The 17,829-nt window shown below is 47.0% G+C and overlaps 1 protein-coding gene across 1 annotated transcript in view; it reads right to left on the bottom strand.

The window, feature by feature from the left end:
* Nucleotides 1–17,829, bottom strand: part of PARP10 (poly(ADP-ribose) polymerase family member 10) — an 89,619-nt gene that overhangs the window by 27,372 nt on the left and 44,418 nt on the right. The window contains 4 exon segments of the mRNA XM_069956849.1: nucleotides 7,944–8,057; nucleotides 8,148–8,253; nucleotides 8,255–8,356; nucleotides 15,771–16,240. Of these exon segments, the coding sequence (XP_069812950.1) occupies nucleotides 7,944–8,057; nucleotides 8,148–8,253; nucleotides 8,255–8,356; nucleotides 15,771–16,240 (792 nt within the window).

Below are 17,829 nucleotides of genomic sequence, written 5' to 3'. Positions count from 1 at the left end.
TAGTAGTACAGGTATAGATGAGGGGTGTAGTAGTAGTAGTACAGGTATATATGAGGGTGTGTAGTAGTACAGGTATAGATGAGGGTGTAGTAGTATTACAGGTATAGATGAGGGGGTGTAGTAGTAGTACAGGTATAGATGAGGGGGATTAGTAGTAGTGAGGGTATAGATGAGGGGTGTAGTAGTAGTATCAGGTATATATGAGGGTGTGTAGTAAGTACAGTGATAGATGAGGGGTGTAGTAGTAGTACAGGTATAGATGAGGGGTGTAGTTGTAGTATTACAGGTATAGATGAGGGGTGTAGTACAGGTATAGATGAGGGGTGTAGTAGTAGTACAGGTATAGATGAGGGTGTAGTAGTAGTAGTACAGGTATAGATTAGGGTTGTATTAGTACAGGTATAGATGAGGGTGTAGTAGTAGTACAGTATAGATGAGGGGTGTAGTAGTAGTACAGGTATAGATGAGGGGTGTAGTAGTAGTAGTACAGGTATAGATTGGGGTGTAGTAGTAGTACAGGTGGATATGAGGTGTAGTAGTAGTAGTACAGGTTAGATGAGGGGTTAGTAGTAGTAGTACAGGTATAGATGAGGGGTGTAGTAGGTAGTACAGGTAGAGATGAGGGGTGTAGTAGTATAAAGGTATAGATGAGGGGTGTAGTAGTAGACAGTAGAGATGAGGGGTATAGTAGTACAGGTATAGATGAGGGGTGTAGTAGTTGTACAGGTATAGATGAGGGGTGTAGTAGTAGTAGTACAGGTATAGATGAGGGGTGTAGTAGTAGTACAGGTAGAGATGAGGGGTGTAGTAGTAGTACAGGTATAGATGAGGGGTGTAGTAGTAGTACAGGTAGAGGTGATGGGGTTGTAGTAGTAGTAGTACAGGTATAGATGAGGGGTGTAGTAGTAGTACAGGTAGAGATGAGGGGGGTAGTAGTAGTAGTACAGGTATAGATGAGGGGTGTAGTAGTAGTACAGGTATAGATGAGGGGTGTAGTAGTAGTAGTACAGGTATAGATGAGGGGTGTAGTAGTAGTACGGTATAGATGAGGGGTGTAGTAGTAGTAGTACAGGTATAGATGATGGGTGTAGTAGTAGTACAGGTAGAGATGAGGGTAGTAGTAGTAGTAGTACAGGTATAGATGAGGGGTGAGTAGTAGTAGTACAGGTATAGATGAGGGGTGTAGTAGTAGTACAGGTATAGATGAGGGTGTATAGTAAGTAGTACAGGTATAGATGAGGATGTAGTAGTAGTAGTACAGGTATAGATGAGGGGTGTATTAGTAGTACAGGTATAGATGAGGGGTGTAGTAGTAGTAGTACAGGTATAGATGAGGGGTGTAGTAGTAGTACAGGTATAGATGAGGGGTGTAGTAGTAGTAGTACAGGTATAGATGAGGGTGTAGTAGTAGTACAGGTATAGATGAGGGGTGTAGTAGTAGTACAGGTATAGATGAGGGGTGTAGTAGTAGTACAGGTATAGATGAGGGGTGTAGTAGTAGTAGTACAGGTAGAGATGAGGGGTGTAGTAGTAGTAGTACAGGTATAGATGAGGGGTGTAGTAGTAGTACAGGTATAGATGAGGGGTGTAGTAGTAGTACAGGTATAGATGAGGGTGTAGTAGTAGTACAGGTATAGATGAGGGTGTAGTAGTAGTAGTACAGGTATAGATGAGGGGTGTAGTAGTAGTACAGGTAGAGATGAGGGGTGTAGTAGTAGTAGTACAGGTATAGATGAGGGGTGTAGTAGTAGTACAGGTAGAGATGAGGGGTGTAGTAGTAGTACAGGTATAGATGAGGGGTGTAGTAGTAGTACAGTATAGATGAGGGGTGTAGTAGTAGTAGTACAGGTATAGATGAGGGGTGTAGTAGTAGTAGTACAGGTAGAGATGAGGGGTGTAGTAGTAGTACAGGTATAGATGAGGGGTGTAGTAGTAGTACAGGTAGAGATGAGGGTGTAGTAGTAGTACAGGTATAGATGAGGGGATGTAGTAGTAGTAGTACAGGTATAGATGAGGGGTGTAGTAGTAGTACAGGTATAGAGGAGGGGTGTAGTAGTAGTACAGTATAGATGAGGGGTGTAGTAGTAGTACAGGTATAGATGAGGGGGTGTAGTAGTAGTACAGGTATAGATGAGGGGTGTAGTAGTACAGGTATAGATGAGGGTGTAGTAGTAGTAGTACAGGTATAGATGAGGGGTGTAGTAGTATAGGTACGAATGAGTTAGTAGTAGTACAGGTATAGATAGGGGTGTAGTAGTACAGTATAGATGAGGGTATAGTAGTATAGTCGTATAGTAGTACAGGTATAGATGAGGGGTGTAGTAGTAGTATATAGATAGTAGTAGTAGTAGTAGTAGTACAGGTAGAGATGATTGTAGTAGTAGTACAGGTAGAGATGAGGGGTGTAGTAGTAGTGGTAGTAGTAGAGTAGTAGTAGTACAGGTAGAGATGAGTGTGTTAGTAGTAGTAACAGATGATGGGTGTAGTAGTATACAAGGTATAGATGAGGGTGTAGTAGTAGTACAGGTATAGATGAGGGGTGTAGTAGTAGTACAGGTATAGATGAGGGGTGTAGTAGTAGTAGTACAGGTATAGATGAGGGGTTGTAGTAGTAGTACAGGTAGAGATGAGGGGTGTAGTAGTAGTACAGGTATAGATGAGGGGTGTAGTAGTAGTACAGGTATAGATGAGGGGTGTAGTAGTAGTAGTACAGGTATAGATGAGGGTGTAGTAGTAGTAGTACAGGTATAGATGAGGGGTGTAGTAGTAGTAGTACAGGTATAGATGAGGGGTGTAGTAGTAGTAGTACAGGTATAGATGAGGGGTGTAGTAGTAGTACAGGTATAGATGAGGGGTGTAGTAGTAGTACAGGTATAGATGAGGGATGTAGTAGTAGTACAGGTATAGATGAGGGGTGTAGTAGTAGTACAGGTATAGATGAGGGGTGTAGTAGTAGTACAGGTATAGATGAGGGGTGTAGTAGTAGTACAGGTATAGATGAGGGGTGTAGTAGTAGTACAGGTATAGATGAGGGGTGTAGTAGGTAGTACAGGTACTAGATGAGGGTGTAGTAGTAGTACAGTTATAGATGAGGGGTGTAGTAGTAGTACAGGTATAGATGAGGGGTGTAGTAGTAGTACAGGTAGAGATGAGGGAGTGTAGTAGTAGTACAGGTAGAGATGAGGGGTGTAGTAGTAGTACAGGTATAGATGAGGGGTGTAGTAGTAGTACAGGTAATAGATGAGGGGTGTAGTAGTAGTACAGGTATAGATGAGGGGTGTAGTAGTAGTACAGGTATAGATGAGGGGTGTAGTAGTAGTACAGGTATAGATGAGGGGTGTAGTAGTAGTACAGGTATAGATGAGGGGTGTAGTAGTAGGTACAGGTATAGATGAGGAGGTGTAGTAGTAGTACAAGGTATAGATGAGGGGTGTAGTACGTAGTACAGGTAGAGAGAGGGGTGTAGTAGTAGTACAGGTATAGATGAGTGGGTGTAGTAGTAGTAGTACAGGTATAGATGAGGGGTGGTAGTAGTAGTACAGGTAGAGATGAGGTGTAGTAGTAGTAGTACAGGTATAGATGAGGGGTGTAGTAGTAGTACAGGTAGAGATGAGGGATGTAGTAGTAGTAGTACAGGTATAGATGAGGGAGTAGTAGTAGTAGTACAGGTATAGATGAGGGGTGGGTAGTAGTAGTACAGGTAAGATGAGGGTGTAGTAGTAGTACAGGTATAGATGAGGGGTGTAGTAGTAGTAGTACAGGTACAGATGAGGGGTGTAGTAGTAGTACAGGTATAGATGAGGGGTGTAGTAGTAGTAAAGGTATAGATGAGGGGTGTAGTAGTAGTACAGGTATAGATGAGGGGTGGTAGTAGTACAGGTATAGATGAGGGGTGTAGTAGTAGTACAGGTAGAGATGAGGGGTGTAGTAGTAATAGGGTAGAGGTGAAGGGTAGTAGTAGTACAGGTAGAGATGAGGGGTGTAGTAGTACAGGTATAGATGAGGTAGTGTAGTAGTAGTACAGGTATAGATGAGGGATGTAGAGTAGTAGTACAGGTATAGATGAGAGGGTGTGTAGTAGTAGTACAGGTAGAGATGAGGGAGTGTAGTAGTAGTACAGGTATAGATGAGGGGTGTAGTAGTAGTAATACAGGTACAGATGAGGGGTGTAGTAGTAGTACAGGTATAGATGAGGGTGTAGTAGTAGTACAGGTATAGATGAGGGGTGTAGTAGTAGTACAGGTATAGATGAGGGGTGTAAGTAGTACAGGTATAGATGAGGGGTGTAGTAGTAGTACAGGTATAGATGAGGGGTGTAGTAGTAGTAGTACAGGTATAGATGAGGAGTGTAGTAGTAGTACAGGTATAGATGAGGAGGGTAGTAGTAGTACAGGTATAGATGAGGGTGTAGTAGTAGTAGTACAGGTATAGATGAGGAGTGTAGTAGTAGTAGTACAGGTAGAGATGAGGGTGTATAGTAGTAGCAGGTATATGATGAGGGGTGTAGTAGTAGTACAGGTATAGATGAGGGTTGTCGTAGTAGTAGTACAGGTATAGATGAGGGTGTAGTAGTAGTACAGGTATAGATGACGGGGTGTAGTAGTAGTACAGGTATAGATGAAGGGTGTAGTAGTAGACAGGTATAGATGAGGGGGTGTAGTAGTAGTAGTCCAGGTATAGATGAGGGGTGTAGTAGTTAGTACAGGTATAGATGAGGGTTGCTAGGTAGTAGTACAGGTATAGATGAGGGGTGTAGTAGTAGATCTACAGGTATAGATGAGGGAGTTAGTAGTATTAGTAGTACAGGTATCATGATGAGAGGTGTAGTTTAGATAGTACAGGTATAGAATGAGGGGATGATTAGTAGTAAGTACAGGTATAGATGAGCGGGTGTCAAGTAGTAGTAGTACAGGTTAAGATGAGAGCGCGCTTGTAGGTAGTAGGTAGTACAGGTATAGATGAGGGGGTGTATTAGTAGCAGGTACTAGATGAGGGGTGTAGTAGTAGTACAGGTATAGATGAGGGGTGTAGTAGTAGTACAGGATAGATGAGGGATGTAGTAGTAGTACAGGTATAGATGAGGGGATGTAGTAGTAGTACAGGTATAGATGAGGGGTGTAGTAGTAGTACAGGTATAGATGAGGGTGTAGTAGTAGTACAGGTATAGATGAGGGGTGCAATAGTAGTACAGGTAGAGATGAGGGGTGTAGTAGTAGTACAGGTAAAGATGAGGGATGTAGTAGTAGTAGTAGTACAGGTACAGATGAGGGGTGTAGTAGTAGTAGTAGTACAGGTATAGATGAGGGGTGTAGTAGTAGTAGTACAGGTATAGATGAGGGGTGTAGTAGTAGTACAGGTATAGATGAGGGGTGTAGTAGTAGTAGTAGTACAGGTATAGATGAGGGGTGTAATAGTAGTACAGGTATAGATGAGGGGTGTAGTAGTAGTAGTACAGGTATAGATGAGGGGTGTAGTAGTAGTACAGGTAGAGATGAGGGGTGTAGTAGTAGTACAGGTATAGATGAGGGGTGTAGTAGTAGTACAGGTACAGATGAGGGGTGTAGTAGTAGTACAGGTAGAGATGAGGGGTGTAGTAGTAGTACAGGTAGAGATGAGGGGTGTAATAGTATAGGTAGAGATGAGTGTAGTAGTAGTACAGTAACAGATGAGGGGTGTAGTAGTAGCATCACAAAGAATTGTGGGCAACTGGAGAAGGGGCACTGGGGGGGGTGCACAATTACAACTAGGGCAGGTGGGGGTGACTGAGGAAGAGGCTGTGGGTAAGTGGGGAAGGAGGGCACATACCCAGTATACCCTCCTCCCACTCCACCTGGGCACACACTTTCACCTCCTCCTCTCACCCCATGCATCCTCCCATCCAAACATAAAGGTCCCCCGTCTGTGAAGGAGGCCGCAGGGACTGCAGGATAGAGCCCTGATCCTGCCGTACAGCTCCAGCACCTGCAGGGACCCTACCACCTCTGCCCCAGTCCACCCAATCTCAGCTGTCCCTGCGGCCTCCTCCATGTGCAGCATGTACTCCTTATACTATGGGGGCGAGTCAGCGGCGGGGACAGAGGACCCTGCTTCAGCAGCTGGAGGTCACCATCAATGCGCCGACAGCATCGCCTGCCCGCCCGCATCCCAGAATTTACGATTTTCACACAAAATCAAATCAATTCTCAAATTCTGGTTGAATTAATTTGATTAATGGCCCCAGCCCTAGTGTGGTGATGTACTTATTGGGTAAAGGAGAACGGGCTGTATGCTATACGGAGGTAGCAGCTCATTTACAACACTCCCGTTGTTATAGATATTTAAGCATCCGGACCTTACGAAGCTACATGGACGCTCTGATTTGCATACGTTGATTTTCAACAATATTTCCAGTTAGTGATAGAATTTCCCAGTATATTACTAACCCAGCCAACTGGTTACCATGGTGCCAGTCTCAATTAAGGATAGCCTGCCTGAGAGGAGTCTATGGTCAGGGGGCGGTCTATCACAGTCTATGGTCAGGGGACGGTCTATCACAGTCTATGGTTAGGGGGCGGTCTATCACAGTCTATGGTCAGGGGCGGTCTATCACAGTCTATGGTCAGGGGGCGGTCTATCACAGTCTATGGTCAGGGGGCGGTCTATCACAGTCTATGGTCAGGGGGCGGTCTATCACAGTCTATGGTCAGGGGCAGTCTATCACAGTCTATGGTCACAGTCTGGTCGATCACAGTCTATGGTCAGGGGGCAGTCGATCACAGTCTATGGTCAGGGGGCGGTCTATCACAGTCTATGGTCAGGGGGCAGTCTATCACAGTCTATGGTCAGGGGGCGGTCTATCACAGTCTATGGTCAGGGGGCAGTCGATCACAGTCTATGGTCAGGGGACAGTCTATCACAGTCTATGGTCAGGGGGCGGTCTATCACAGTCTATGGTCAGGGGGGCGGTCTATCACAGTCTATGGTCAGAGGGCGGTCTATCACAGTCTATGGTCAGGGGGCGGTCTATCACAGTCTATGGTCAGGGGACAGTCTATCACAGTCTATGGTCAGGGGGCGGTCTATCACAGTCTATGGTCAGGGGGCGGTCTATCACAGTCTATGGTCAGAGGGCGGTCTATCACAGTCCTATGGTCAGGGGGCGGTCTATCACAGTCTATGGTCAGGGGGCGGTCTATCACAGTCTATGGTCAGGGGGCGGTCTATCACAGTCTATAGTCAGGGGGCGGTCTATCACAGTCATGGTCAGGGGCGGTCTATCACAGTCTATGGTCACAGTCTGTCGATCACAGTCTATGGTCAGGGGGGCAGTCGATCACAGTCTATGGTCACTGTCTGGTCGATCACAGTCTATGGTCGGGGGCGGTCTATCACAGTCTATGGTCAGGGGGTGGCGGTCTATCACAGTCTATGGTCAGGGGGCGGTCTATCACAGTCTATGGTCAGGGGGCGGTCTATCACAGGTCTATGGTCAGGGGGCAGTCTATCACAGTCTATGGTCACTTGTCTCGGTCGAGATCACAGTCTATGGTCACTGTCTGGTCGATCACAGTCTATGGTCACTGTCTGGTCGATCACAGTCTATGGTCACTGTCTGGTCGATCACAGTCGTATGGTCACTGTCTGGTCGATCACAGTCTATGGTCACTGTCTGGTCGATCACAGTCTATGGTCACTGTCTGGTCGATCACAGTCCCTATGGTCACTGTCTGGGTCGAGATCACAGTCTATGGTCACTGTCCCATTAGATCACAGTCTATGGTCACTGTCTGGTCGATCAGTCTATGGTCACTGTCTGGTCGATCAGTCTATGGTCACTGTCTGGTCGATCAGTCTATGGTCACTGTCTGGTCGATCACAGTCTATGGTCACGGTCTGTTAGGGGGGGTCTGTAGTCATGGGGCGTGTATGACAACCCTCCTTACTGTAGATACTGTCAGCCTCACCTATGTCTGCAGGATGCTGGGCCCCCTTTTCCTTGGACGACTCTTCAGCTATGAGGAGCTGGACAGCAGATGCCTCAGTATGGGGGACATATACAAAGCTCCAGGGTCGGGTGGCTGCAGAAGACACAATAACATAGAGGATGAGACTTCTGTAGCTGTGGGTGGTAACATGAGAGGGAGGCCGTGCCATGTTCTTTACCTTACAGCCCACCGCACACCAGCTCAGATCAGACGTGTCGATAATGCACTGGTGATGCTGTTCTGTCTCCAGCACTGTCCGCTGACCCTCATCCTCCAAAAGGAACAGAGAACACCCCTGGGTACTGTAATGTGACTGTACGAGATGACAGCGAGGATACAATGTGAAGGAGAAGCTCCACTGCAGTCTTACAAGAGACCTTATCTCCTGCAACCTAAAAGAAAAAGCCCGATCACAAAAGATTAGAGATGATCGAACAGCTTCAATTTTCAGGTTCGTTCGAACTCGAACCATCAGCATTTGACTCCCGCTGCCTTCCCGTTGCGTGGAGAAGGTGGAGACAGCCGAGTACCCGCCTGGAAGACAGGGATACAGCCTAGAGTCAATAGGGCGTTTTTTTCCAGGCGGTACTCGGGCTGTCTCCACCGTCTCCACGCAACGGGAAGCCAGCGGGGTCAAATGCTGATGATTTGAGTTCGAATGAACCTAAAAAATTCACGCTGTTCGATCATCTCTACACAACATGCTATAACTGAGGGAGAGGACACACCTAAAGCACCAGTCCCATCACACGAGAGAGGCCATAACTGAGGGAGAGAACACAACCTAGAGCCACCAGTCCCATCACACAAGAGACACCATAACTGAGGAGGGAGAGGACACACCTAAGCCACCAGTCCCATCACACAGAGACACCATAACTGAGGAGGGAGAGGACACACACAGAGCCACCAGTCCCATCACACAAGAGACCCCATAACTGAGGGAGAGGACACACCTAAAGCCACCAGTCCCATCACACGAGAGACACCATAACTGAGGGAGAGGACACACATAGAGCCACCAGTCCCATCACACGAGAGACACCATAACTGAGGAGGGAGAGGACACACATAGAGCCACCAGTCCCATCACACGAGAGACACCATAACTGAGGGAGAGGACACACATAGAGCCACCAGTCCCATCACACAAGAGACACCATAACTGAGGGAGAGGACACACCATAGCCACACAGTCCCATCACACAAGAGAGGCCATAACTGAGGGAGAGGACACACCTAAGCCACCAGTCCCATCACACGAGGGACACCATAACTGAGGGAGAGGACACACCATAAGCCACCAGTCCCATCACACGAGAGACACCATAACTGAGGGAGAGGACACACCTAAGCCACCAGTCCCATCACACGAGAGACACCATAACTGAGGGAGAGGACACCTAAAGCCACCAGTCCCATCACACAAGAGACACCATAACTGAGGGAGAGGACACACATAGAGCCACCAGTCCCATCACACAAGAGACACCATAACTGAGGAGGGAGAGGACACACATAGAGCCACCAGTCCCATCACACGAGAGACACCATAACTGAGGGAGAGGACACACCTAAAGCCACCAGTCCCATCACACAAGAGACACCATAACTGAGGGAGAGGACACAAACAGAGCCACCAGTCCCATCACACGAGAGACACCATAACTGAGGAGGGAGAGGACACACATAGAGCCACCAGTCCCATCACACAAGAGACACCATAACTGAGGGAGGGGACACACATAGAGCCACCAGTCCCATCACACGAGAGAGGCCATAACTGAGGGAGCACACACAGAGCCACCAGTCCCATCACACGAGAGACACCATACTGAGGGGGAGAGGACACACATAGAGCCACCAGTCCCATCACCGAGAGACACCATAACTGAGGAGGGAGAGGACACACATAGAGCCACCAGTCCCATCACATGAGAGACACCATAACTGAGGGAGAGAACACACTTAGAGCCACCAGTCCCATCACACGAGAGACACCATAACTGAGGGAGAGGACACACCTAAAGCCACCAGTCCCATCACACAAGAGACACCATAACTGAGGGGAGGGACACACATAGAGCCACCAGTCCCATCACACAATAGACACCATAACTGAGGAGGGAGAGGACAACACATAGAGCCACCAGTCCCATCACACGAGAGACACCATAACTGAGGAGGGAGAGGACACACATAGAGCCACCAGTCCCATCACACGAGAGACACCATAATGAGGAGGGAGAGGACCACACATAGAGCCACCAGTCCCATCACATGAGAGACACATAACTGAGGGAGAGGACACACCTAAAGCCACCAGTCCCATCACACGAGATCAATAGCTAACCCTAAGTGTGCCTAAAAGGAATCCATACTGATGGAAATACTGTCCACCACAAAATACAGGGCCAAAAGCCCAGAACACATCAGATAGGATTCCCACTAGTAAAATAAAATATAACTTTTATTGGCTCAATCTAATAAAGTCTATAGTGCATTAAAAACACACACTCATATTTCCTTAGTCTCATGTGATTCCCACTTGGGGTATATACACTAGCTGGGTAGCTGCAGACTACTCGCTATTAAACATACTGTCTATCTGTCTATTTTGTATATAAGGACAATAGAGTGCGCACATTAAAACACCAACGCATAGCCCTCAACTAGTTTCACCCTCACTCGGGCGTCATCAGGAGGTGGGCTTATGGCTAAGCGGCGCCCCTTTTTCACTCATATTTATATGCCCCAGTTATGACATCATGTGTTAATTGTCAACCTAACCAATCATCTACTGGGGATATCGTAGGATATTCCCACATCGGCCTCTTAACCAATAATCATGAAGTACGTCAGACGCCGATAACAAACATGAAATCGCCATTCTACTTAGCTCCTCCCCTCACCATAGCGTATTCATAATGGGTGTCCGTGATGGGTCCCTACCACGAATCTTCATCACAATCAGCTGATCCGGTCGCCGCAGTCAGCTCCTCCCCCGCATCACTCACCGGTCACCTGACTCGGTCACATGATCGGGTCTATGATGACGCCAGCAGATCTCATCTGCGCATGTACGCTCAACTAGCGTTCCGTTTACTATGGTGATCCGGACCTTTACCCTTACCATAGTGTCTATCCATAATTAAGAGGTTTCAATCCTTTTCCTTTTCTTTTCCTTTTTATTCCCTCTTTTCTTTCTTTTTTCTTTTTCCATGGTATCCGAGAGAATGTAAGTGGCCATAAGAAATCAGTGTAAATAAATGGATAAAGGAACTAGTGTATACACCTACTATTATTAACTCTAACTCATAACGCTAGGGAATGGCTGTTCTTTTATATTATATAAGTTTTATATATATATATAATATATAATTTTCTATCTGAGATTAGGGACATATAGTCTTAAAGGGGACAAAAAATGCACTGCAAAATGTAATTACAGAAAAGCCAAAAAAGAAAACCCCTATTGAGTCCCTGTGGACTCATACTAGAGAGTCTATGAATCCACTTAGCCTCTTCACGTAGTAAACAATCTATCCAGGCATCCCTTCCTTGGTCCCAACTTCGGTTGGGAGATGCCTATAAATTGTATTTCTTCGCATTTACCTCCATGGAAAGTCCTCACATGTCTGGATATCGGTGTATCTTCCTCATTCCTGATGGTACTCAAATGTTTAGAAATCCGTCTCCGAAATTCCTGTGACGGTCTTCCCTACATATACCTTCGGACAGCTACACCTGGCTAGATAGATGACCCCCCTAGACCTACAATTAATAAATTGTCTAATTTGATAAACCCTGAGGTCAACAGGATTTTGAAATGTCTTGTGTGTTGGTACAAATCTACATAGGTTGACATCTTCCACAGGGGTGTGAGCCAACCACACTGGATCTTAACCAGGATTCCTTCCTCTCTTCCTCATAATGGCTATGGACCAAAATATCCCGTAAATTTTGTCCTCGCCTATAGGTCACAGTTGGTCTTAGCCCTACTACCTTTTTGAGATCTTGATCTCCCAGCAGAATCTTCCAGTGTCGACGTAAAATCATCATAATAGATGATGCATTGGCATCATACGTCCCGATGCACCTAATTTTCTTTTCTTCTGTTGTTTGTCCAGTTGGAAATTTATCCTCAAGGAGACTTCCTCTGTTCTCATTCAGGACAAACAACAGAAGAAAAGAAAATTACGTGCATCGGGACGTATGATGCCAATGCATCATCTATTATGATGATTTTACGTCGACACTGGAAGATTCTGCTGGGAGATCAAGATCTCAAAAAGGTAGTAGGGCTAAGACCAAACTGTGACCTATAGGCGAGGACAAAATTTACGGGATATTTTGGTCCATAGCCATTATGAGGAAGAGAGGAAGGAATCCTGGTTAAGATCCAGTGTGGTGGCTCACACCCCTGTGGAAGATGTCAACTATGTAGATTTGTACCAACACACAAGACATTTCAAAATCCTGTTGACCTCAGGGTTTATCAAATTTAGACAATTTATTAATTGTAGGTCTAGGGGGGTCATCTATCTAGCCAGGTGTAGCTGTCCGAAGGTATATGTAGGGAAGACCTCACAGGAATTTCGGAGACGGATTTCTAAACATTTGAGTACCATCAGGAATGAGGAAGATACACCGATATCCAGACATGTGAGGACTTTCCATGGAGGTAAATGCGAAGAAATACAATTTATAGGCATCTCCCAACCGAAGTTGGGACCAAGGAAGGGATGCCTGGATAGATTGTTACTACGTGAAGAGGCTAAGTGGATTCATAGACTCTCTAGTATGAGTCCACAGGGACTCAATGAGGGGTTTTCTTTTTTGGCTTTTCTGTAATTACATTTTGCAGTGCATTTTTTGTCCCCTTTAAGACTATATGTCCCTAATCTCAGATAGAAAATTATATATTATATATATATATAAAACTTATATAATATAAAAGAACAGCCATTCCCTAGCGTTATGAGTTAGAGTTAATAATAGTAGGTGTATACACTAGTTCCTTTATCCATTTATTTACACTGATTTCTTATGGCCACTTTCATTCTCTCGGATACCATGGAAAAAGAAAAAAGAAAGAAAAGAGGGAATAAAAAGGAAAAGAAAAGGAAAAGGATTGAACCTCTTAATTATGGATAGACACTATGGTAAGGGTAAAGGTCCGGATCACCATAGTAACGGAACGCTAGTTGAGCGTACATGCGCAGATGAGATCTGCTGGCGTCATCATAGACCCGATCATGTGACCGAGTCAGGTGACCGGTGAGTGATGCGGGGGAGGAGCTGACTGCGGCGACCGGATCAGCTGATCGTGATGAAGATTCGTGGTAGGGACCCATCACGGACACCCATTATGAATACGCTATGGTGAGGGGAGGAGCTAAGTAGAATGGCGATTTCATGTTTGTTATCGGCGTCTGACGTACTTCATGATTATTGGTTAAGAGGCCGATGTGGGAATATCCTACGATATCCCCAGTAGATGATTGGTTAGGTTGACAATTAACACATGATGTCATAACTGGGGCATATAAATATGAGTGAAAAAGGGGCGCCGCTTAGCCATAAGCCCACCTCCTGATGACGCCCGAGTGAGGGTGAAACTAGTTGAGGGGCTATGCGTTGGTGTTTTAATGTGCGCACTCTATTGTCCTTATATACAAAATAGACAGATAGACAGTATGTTTAATTGCGAGTAGTCTGCAGCTACCCAGCTAGTGTATATACCCCAAGTGGGAATCACATGAGACTAAGGAAATATGAGTGTGTGTTTTTAATTGCACTATAGACTTTATTAGATTGAGCCAATAAAAGTTATATTTTATTTTACTAGTGGGAATCCTATCTGATGTGTTCTGGGCTTTTGGCCCTGTATTTTGTGGTGGCCATCACACGAGACACACCATAACTGAGGGAGAGGACACACATAGAGCCACCAGTCCCATCACACGAGAGACACCATAACTGAGGGAGAGGACACACCTAAAGCCACCAGTCCCATCACACAAGAGACACCATAACTGAAGGAGAGGACACACATAGAGCCACCAGTCCCATCACACGAGAGACACCATAACTGAGGGAGAGGACACACATAGAGCCACCAGTCCCATCACACGAGAGACACCATAACTGAGGGAGAGAACACACATAGAGCCACCAGTCCCATCACACGAGAGACACCATAACTGAGGAGGGAGAGGACACACATAGAGCCACCAGTCCCATCACACGAGAGACACCATAACTGAGAGAGAGGACACACATAGAGCCACCAGTTCCATCACACGAGAGACACCATAACTGAGGGAGAGGACACACATAGAGACACCATAACTGAGGGAGAGGACACACACAGAGCCACCAGTCCCATCACACAAGAGACACCATAACTGAGGAGGGAGAGGACACACATAGAGCCACCAGTCCCATCACACGAGAGACACCATAACTGAGGAGGGAGAGGACACACATAGAGCCACCAGTCCCATCACACGAGAGACACCATAACTGAGGGAGAGGACACACCTAAAGCCACCAGTCCCATCACACGAGAGACACCATAACTGAGGAGGGAGAGGACACACATAGAGCCACCAGTCCCATCACACAAGAGACACCATAACTGAGGGAGAGGACACACATAGAGCCACCAGTCCCATCACACAAGAGACACCATAACTGAGGGAGAGGACACACATAGAGACACCATAACTGAGGGAGAGGACACACATAGAGCCACCAGTCCCATCACACGAGAGACACCATAACTGAGGGAGAGGACACACCTAAAGCCACCAGTCCCATCACACAAGAGACACCATAACTGAGGGAGAGGACACACATAGAGCCACCAGTCCCATCACACGAGAGACACCATAACTGAGTAGGGAGAGGACACACATAGAGCCACCAGTCCCATCACACGAGAGACACCATAACTGAGGGAGAGGACACACATAGAGCCACCAGTCCCATCACACGAGAGACACCATAACTGAGGGAGAGGACACACATAGAGCCACCAGTCCCATCACACGAGAGACACCATAACTGAGGAGGGAGAGGACACACATAGAGCCACCAGTCCCATCACACGAGAGACACCATGACTGAGGGAGAGGACACACATAGAGCCACCAGTCCCATCACACAAGAGACACCATAACTGAGGAGGGAGAGGACACACATAGAGCCACCAGTCCCATCACACGAGAGAGGCCATAACTGAGGGAGAGGACACACATAGAGCCACCAGTCCCATCACACAAGAGACACCATAACTGAGGGAGAGGACACACCTAAAGCCACCAGTCCCATCACACAAGAGACACCATAACTGAGGAGGGAGAGGACACACATAGAGCCACCAGTCCCATCACACGAGAGACACCATAACTGAGGAGGGAGAGGACACACATAGAGCCACCAGTCCCATCACACGAGAGACACCATAACTGAGGGAGAGGACACACATAGAGCCACCAGTCCCATCACACAAGAGACACCATAACTGAGGGAGAGGACACACATAGAGCCACCAGTCCCATCACACGAGAGACACCATAACTGAGGGAGAGGACACACATAGAGCCACCAGTCCCATCACACGAGAGACATTTTTACAGCTGGTGCATTTTTCCTGGCAGTAAATGCTGCAATGTTTTGGCGGTACACCGGAGAGAGCAGCGCTGTTTGGATAATCCACATGCATATAAAAATAAACGCTGTACAAACATGTCCCTCCTCTCCCCACCCCCACATCAGGCTCCGCCTCCAGACGCTCACCCTGAATCCACACTTGTCATGTGCCTCCAGGGGGACAATGGTCACGTGATCCATCCCCGCCAGCAGCTCATGCTGATATTCCTGCATGAAGCGCAGCTCACAGAAGTCCATGAGGACCTCGGCTTCCTGCACTGCTGCCACTGACAAACCCCTTTCACTGTGTTCCCTCGTCGCCATATCCTGCGGAGACCCCACAGGAGGAGACATCTTCTGTTCCACATGATCACTCATGACTGTGGCCGGATCCACTATGACAGAATCCCTCAGCATCTCCTTTTGTCCGTCCTGAACCTCCATGTTCTCTGTTCTTACGTCCATCTTCTGCACAGTCCCTGCATCCTTGCTGCTATTCTCTTCTGGAGGTCCTGTTTCCTCTAAGCTTGGAGATCCCAGCAAGTCGGGATAGTATGAGGAGACAGTCAGCAGGCAGCTGTTCAGTGAATGTGTCCGGCTGAGGACCCGCGTGGCCGCTGGAATATACAGAGGATAAGGTGCTACATGGCGCAGGTTATAGAAATGCTGCACACATATAAGTACCCAGTCCTCCCACCTATATATCAGCACTAACATCACATCGGGAACCATTACTCCCAACCTCCTACTTATCCGAAAACAATGGAAGCTCCAGAGGTTTGGGGGATCAGGAGTAGGATGAGGAACACCAGGATCCAGTGTCACAGCCCCCAGAAGAATGCTCTCAGTAATCCACTAAAAAAAAGTCAATGGGTCAATTCTTCCGCCCTGTCCTGTAGAACTGTCCCATTAGCTACATGAGGGGCAGCACCGTCCTGTGTATGTATATGAGGAGCGGCACTGTCCTGTGTATGTATATGAGGAGCGGCACTGTCCTGTGTATGTATATGAGGAGCGGCACCGTCCTGTGTATGTATATGAGTAGCAGCACCATCCTGTGTGTGTATATGAGGAGCGGCACTGTCCTGTGTATGTATATAAGGAGCGGCACTGTCCTGTGTATGTATATGAGGAGCAGCACTGTTCTGTGTATGTATATGAGGAGCGGCACTGTCCTGTGTATGTATATGAGGAGCAGCACCGTCCTGTGTATGTATATGAGGAGCAGCACTGTCCTGTGTATGTATATGAGGAGCAGCACTGTCCTGTGTATGTATATGAGGAGCAGCACTGTTCTGTGTATGTATATGAGGAGCAGCACTGTTCTGTGTATGTATATGAGGAGCAGCACTGTTCTGTGTATGTATATGAGGAGCGGCACCGTCCTGTGTATGTATATGAGGAGCAGCACCGTCCTGTGTATGTATATGAGGAGCAGCACTGTTCTGTGTATGTATATGAGGAGCAGCACTGTTCTGTGTATGTATATGAGGAGCAGCACTGTTCTGTGTATGTATATGAGGGAGCGGCACCGTCCTGTGTATGTATATGAGGAGCAGCACCGTCCTGTGTATGTATATGAGGAGCAGCACTGTTCTGTGTATGTATATGAGGAGCAAGCACTGTTCTGTGTATGTATATGAGGAGCAGCACCGTCCTGTGTATGTATATGAGGAGCGGCACTGTCCTGTGTATGTATATGAGGAGCGGCACCGTCCTGTGTATGTATATGAGGAGCAGCACTGTTCTGTGTATGTATATGAGGAGCAGCACCGTCCTGTGTATGTATATGAGGAGCAGCACTGTCCTGTGTATGTATATGAGGAGCAGCCACCGTCCTGTGTATGTATATGAGGAGGCAGCACCGTCTGTGTATGTATAGGAGGAGCAGCGACCGTCCTGTGTATGTATATGAGGAGCAGGCACCGTCCTGTGTATGTATATGAGGAGCATCAAGGGGGGGGCCGACGGTCCTGTGGATGTATATGAGGGTCAGCACCGTCCTGTGTATGTAGATGAGTGAGGAGCAGCACTGTCCTGTGTATGTATATGAGGAGCGGCACGTCCTGTGTATGTATATGAGGAGCAGCACTGTCCTGTGTATGTATATGAGGAGCAGGCACTGTCCTGTGTATGTATATGAGGAGCGGCACCGTCCTGTGTATGTATATGAGGAGCAGCACCGTCCTGTGTATGTATATGAGGA

This window comes from Dendropsophus ebraccatus, chromosome 2 (assembly GCF_027789765.1).
Source record: "Dendropsophus ebraccatus isolate aDenEbr1 chromosome 2, aDenEbr1.pat, whole genome shotgun sequence".
NCBI classification, from domain to species: domain Eukaryota; kingdom Metazoa; phylum Chordata; class Amphibia; order Anura; family Hylidae; genus Dendropsophus; species Dendropsophus ebraccatus.
This window is presented reverse-complemented; position numbering and strand designations above follow the sequence as displayed.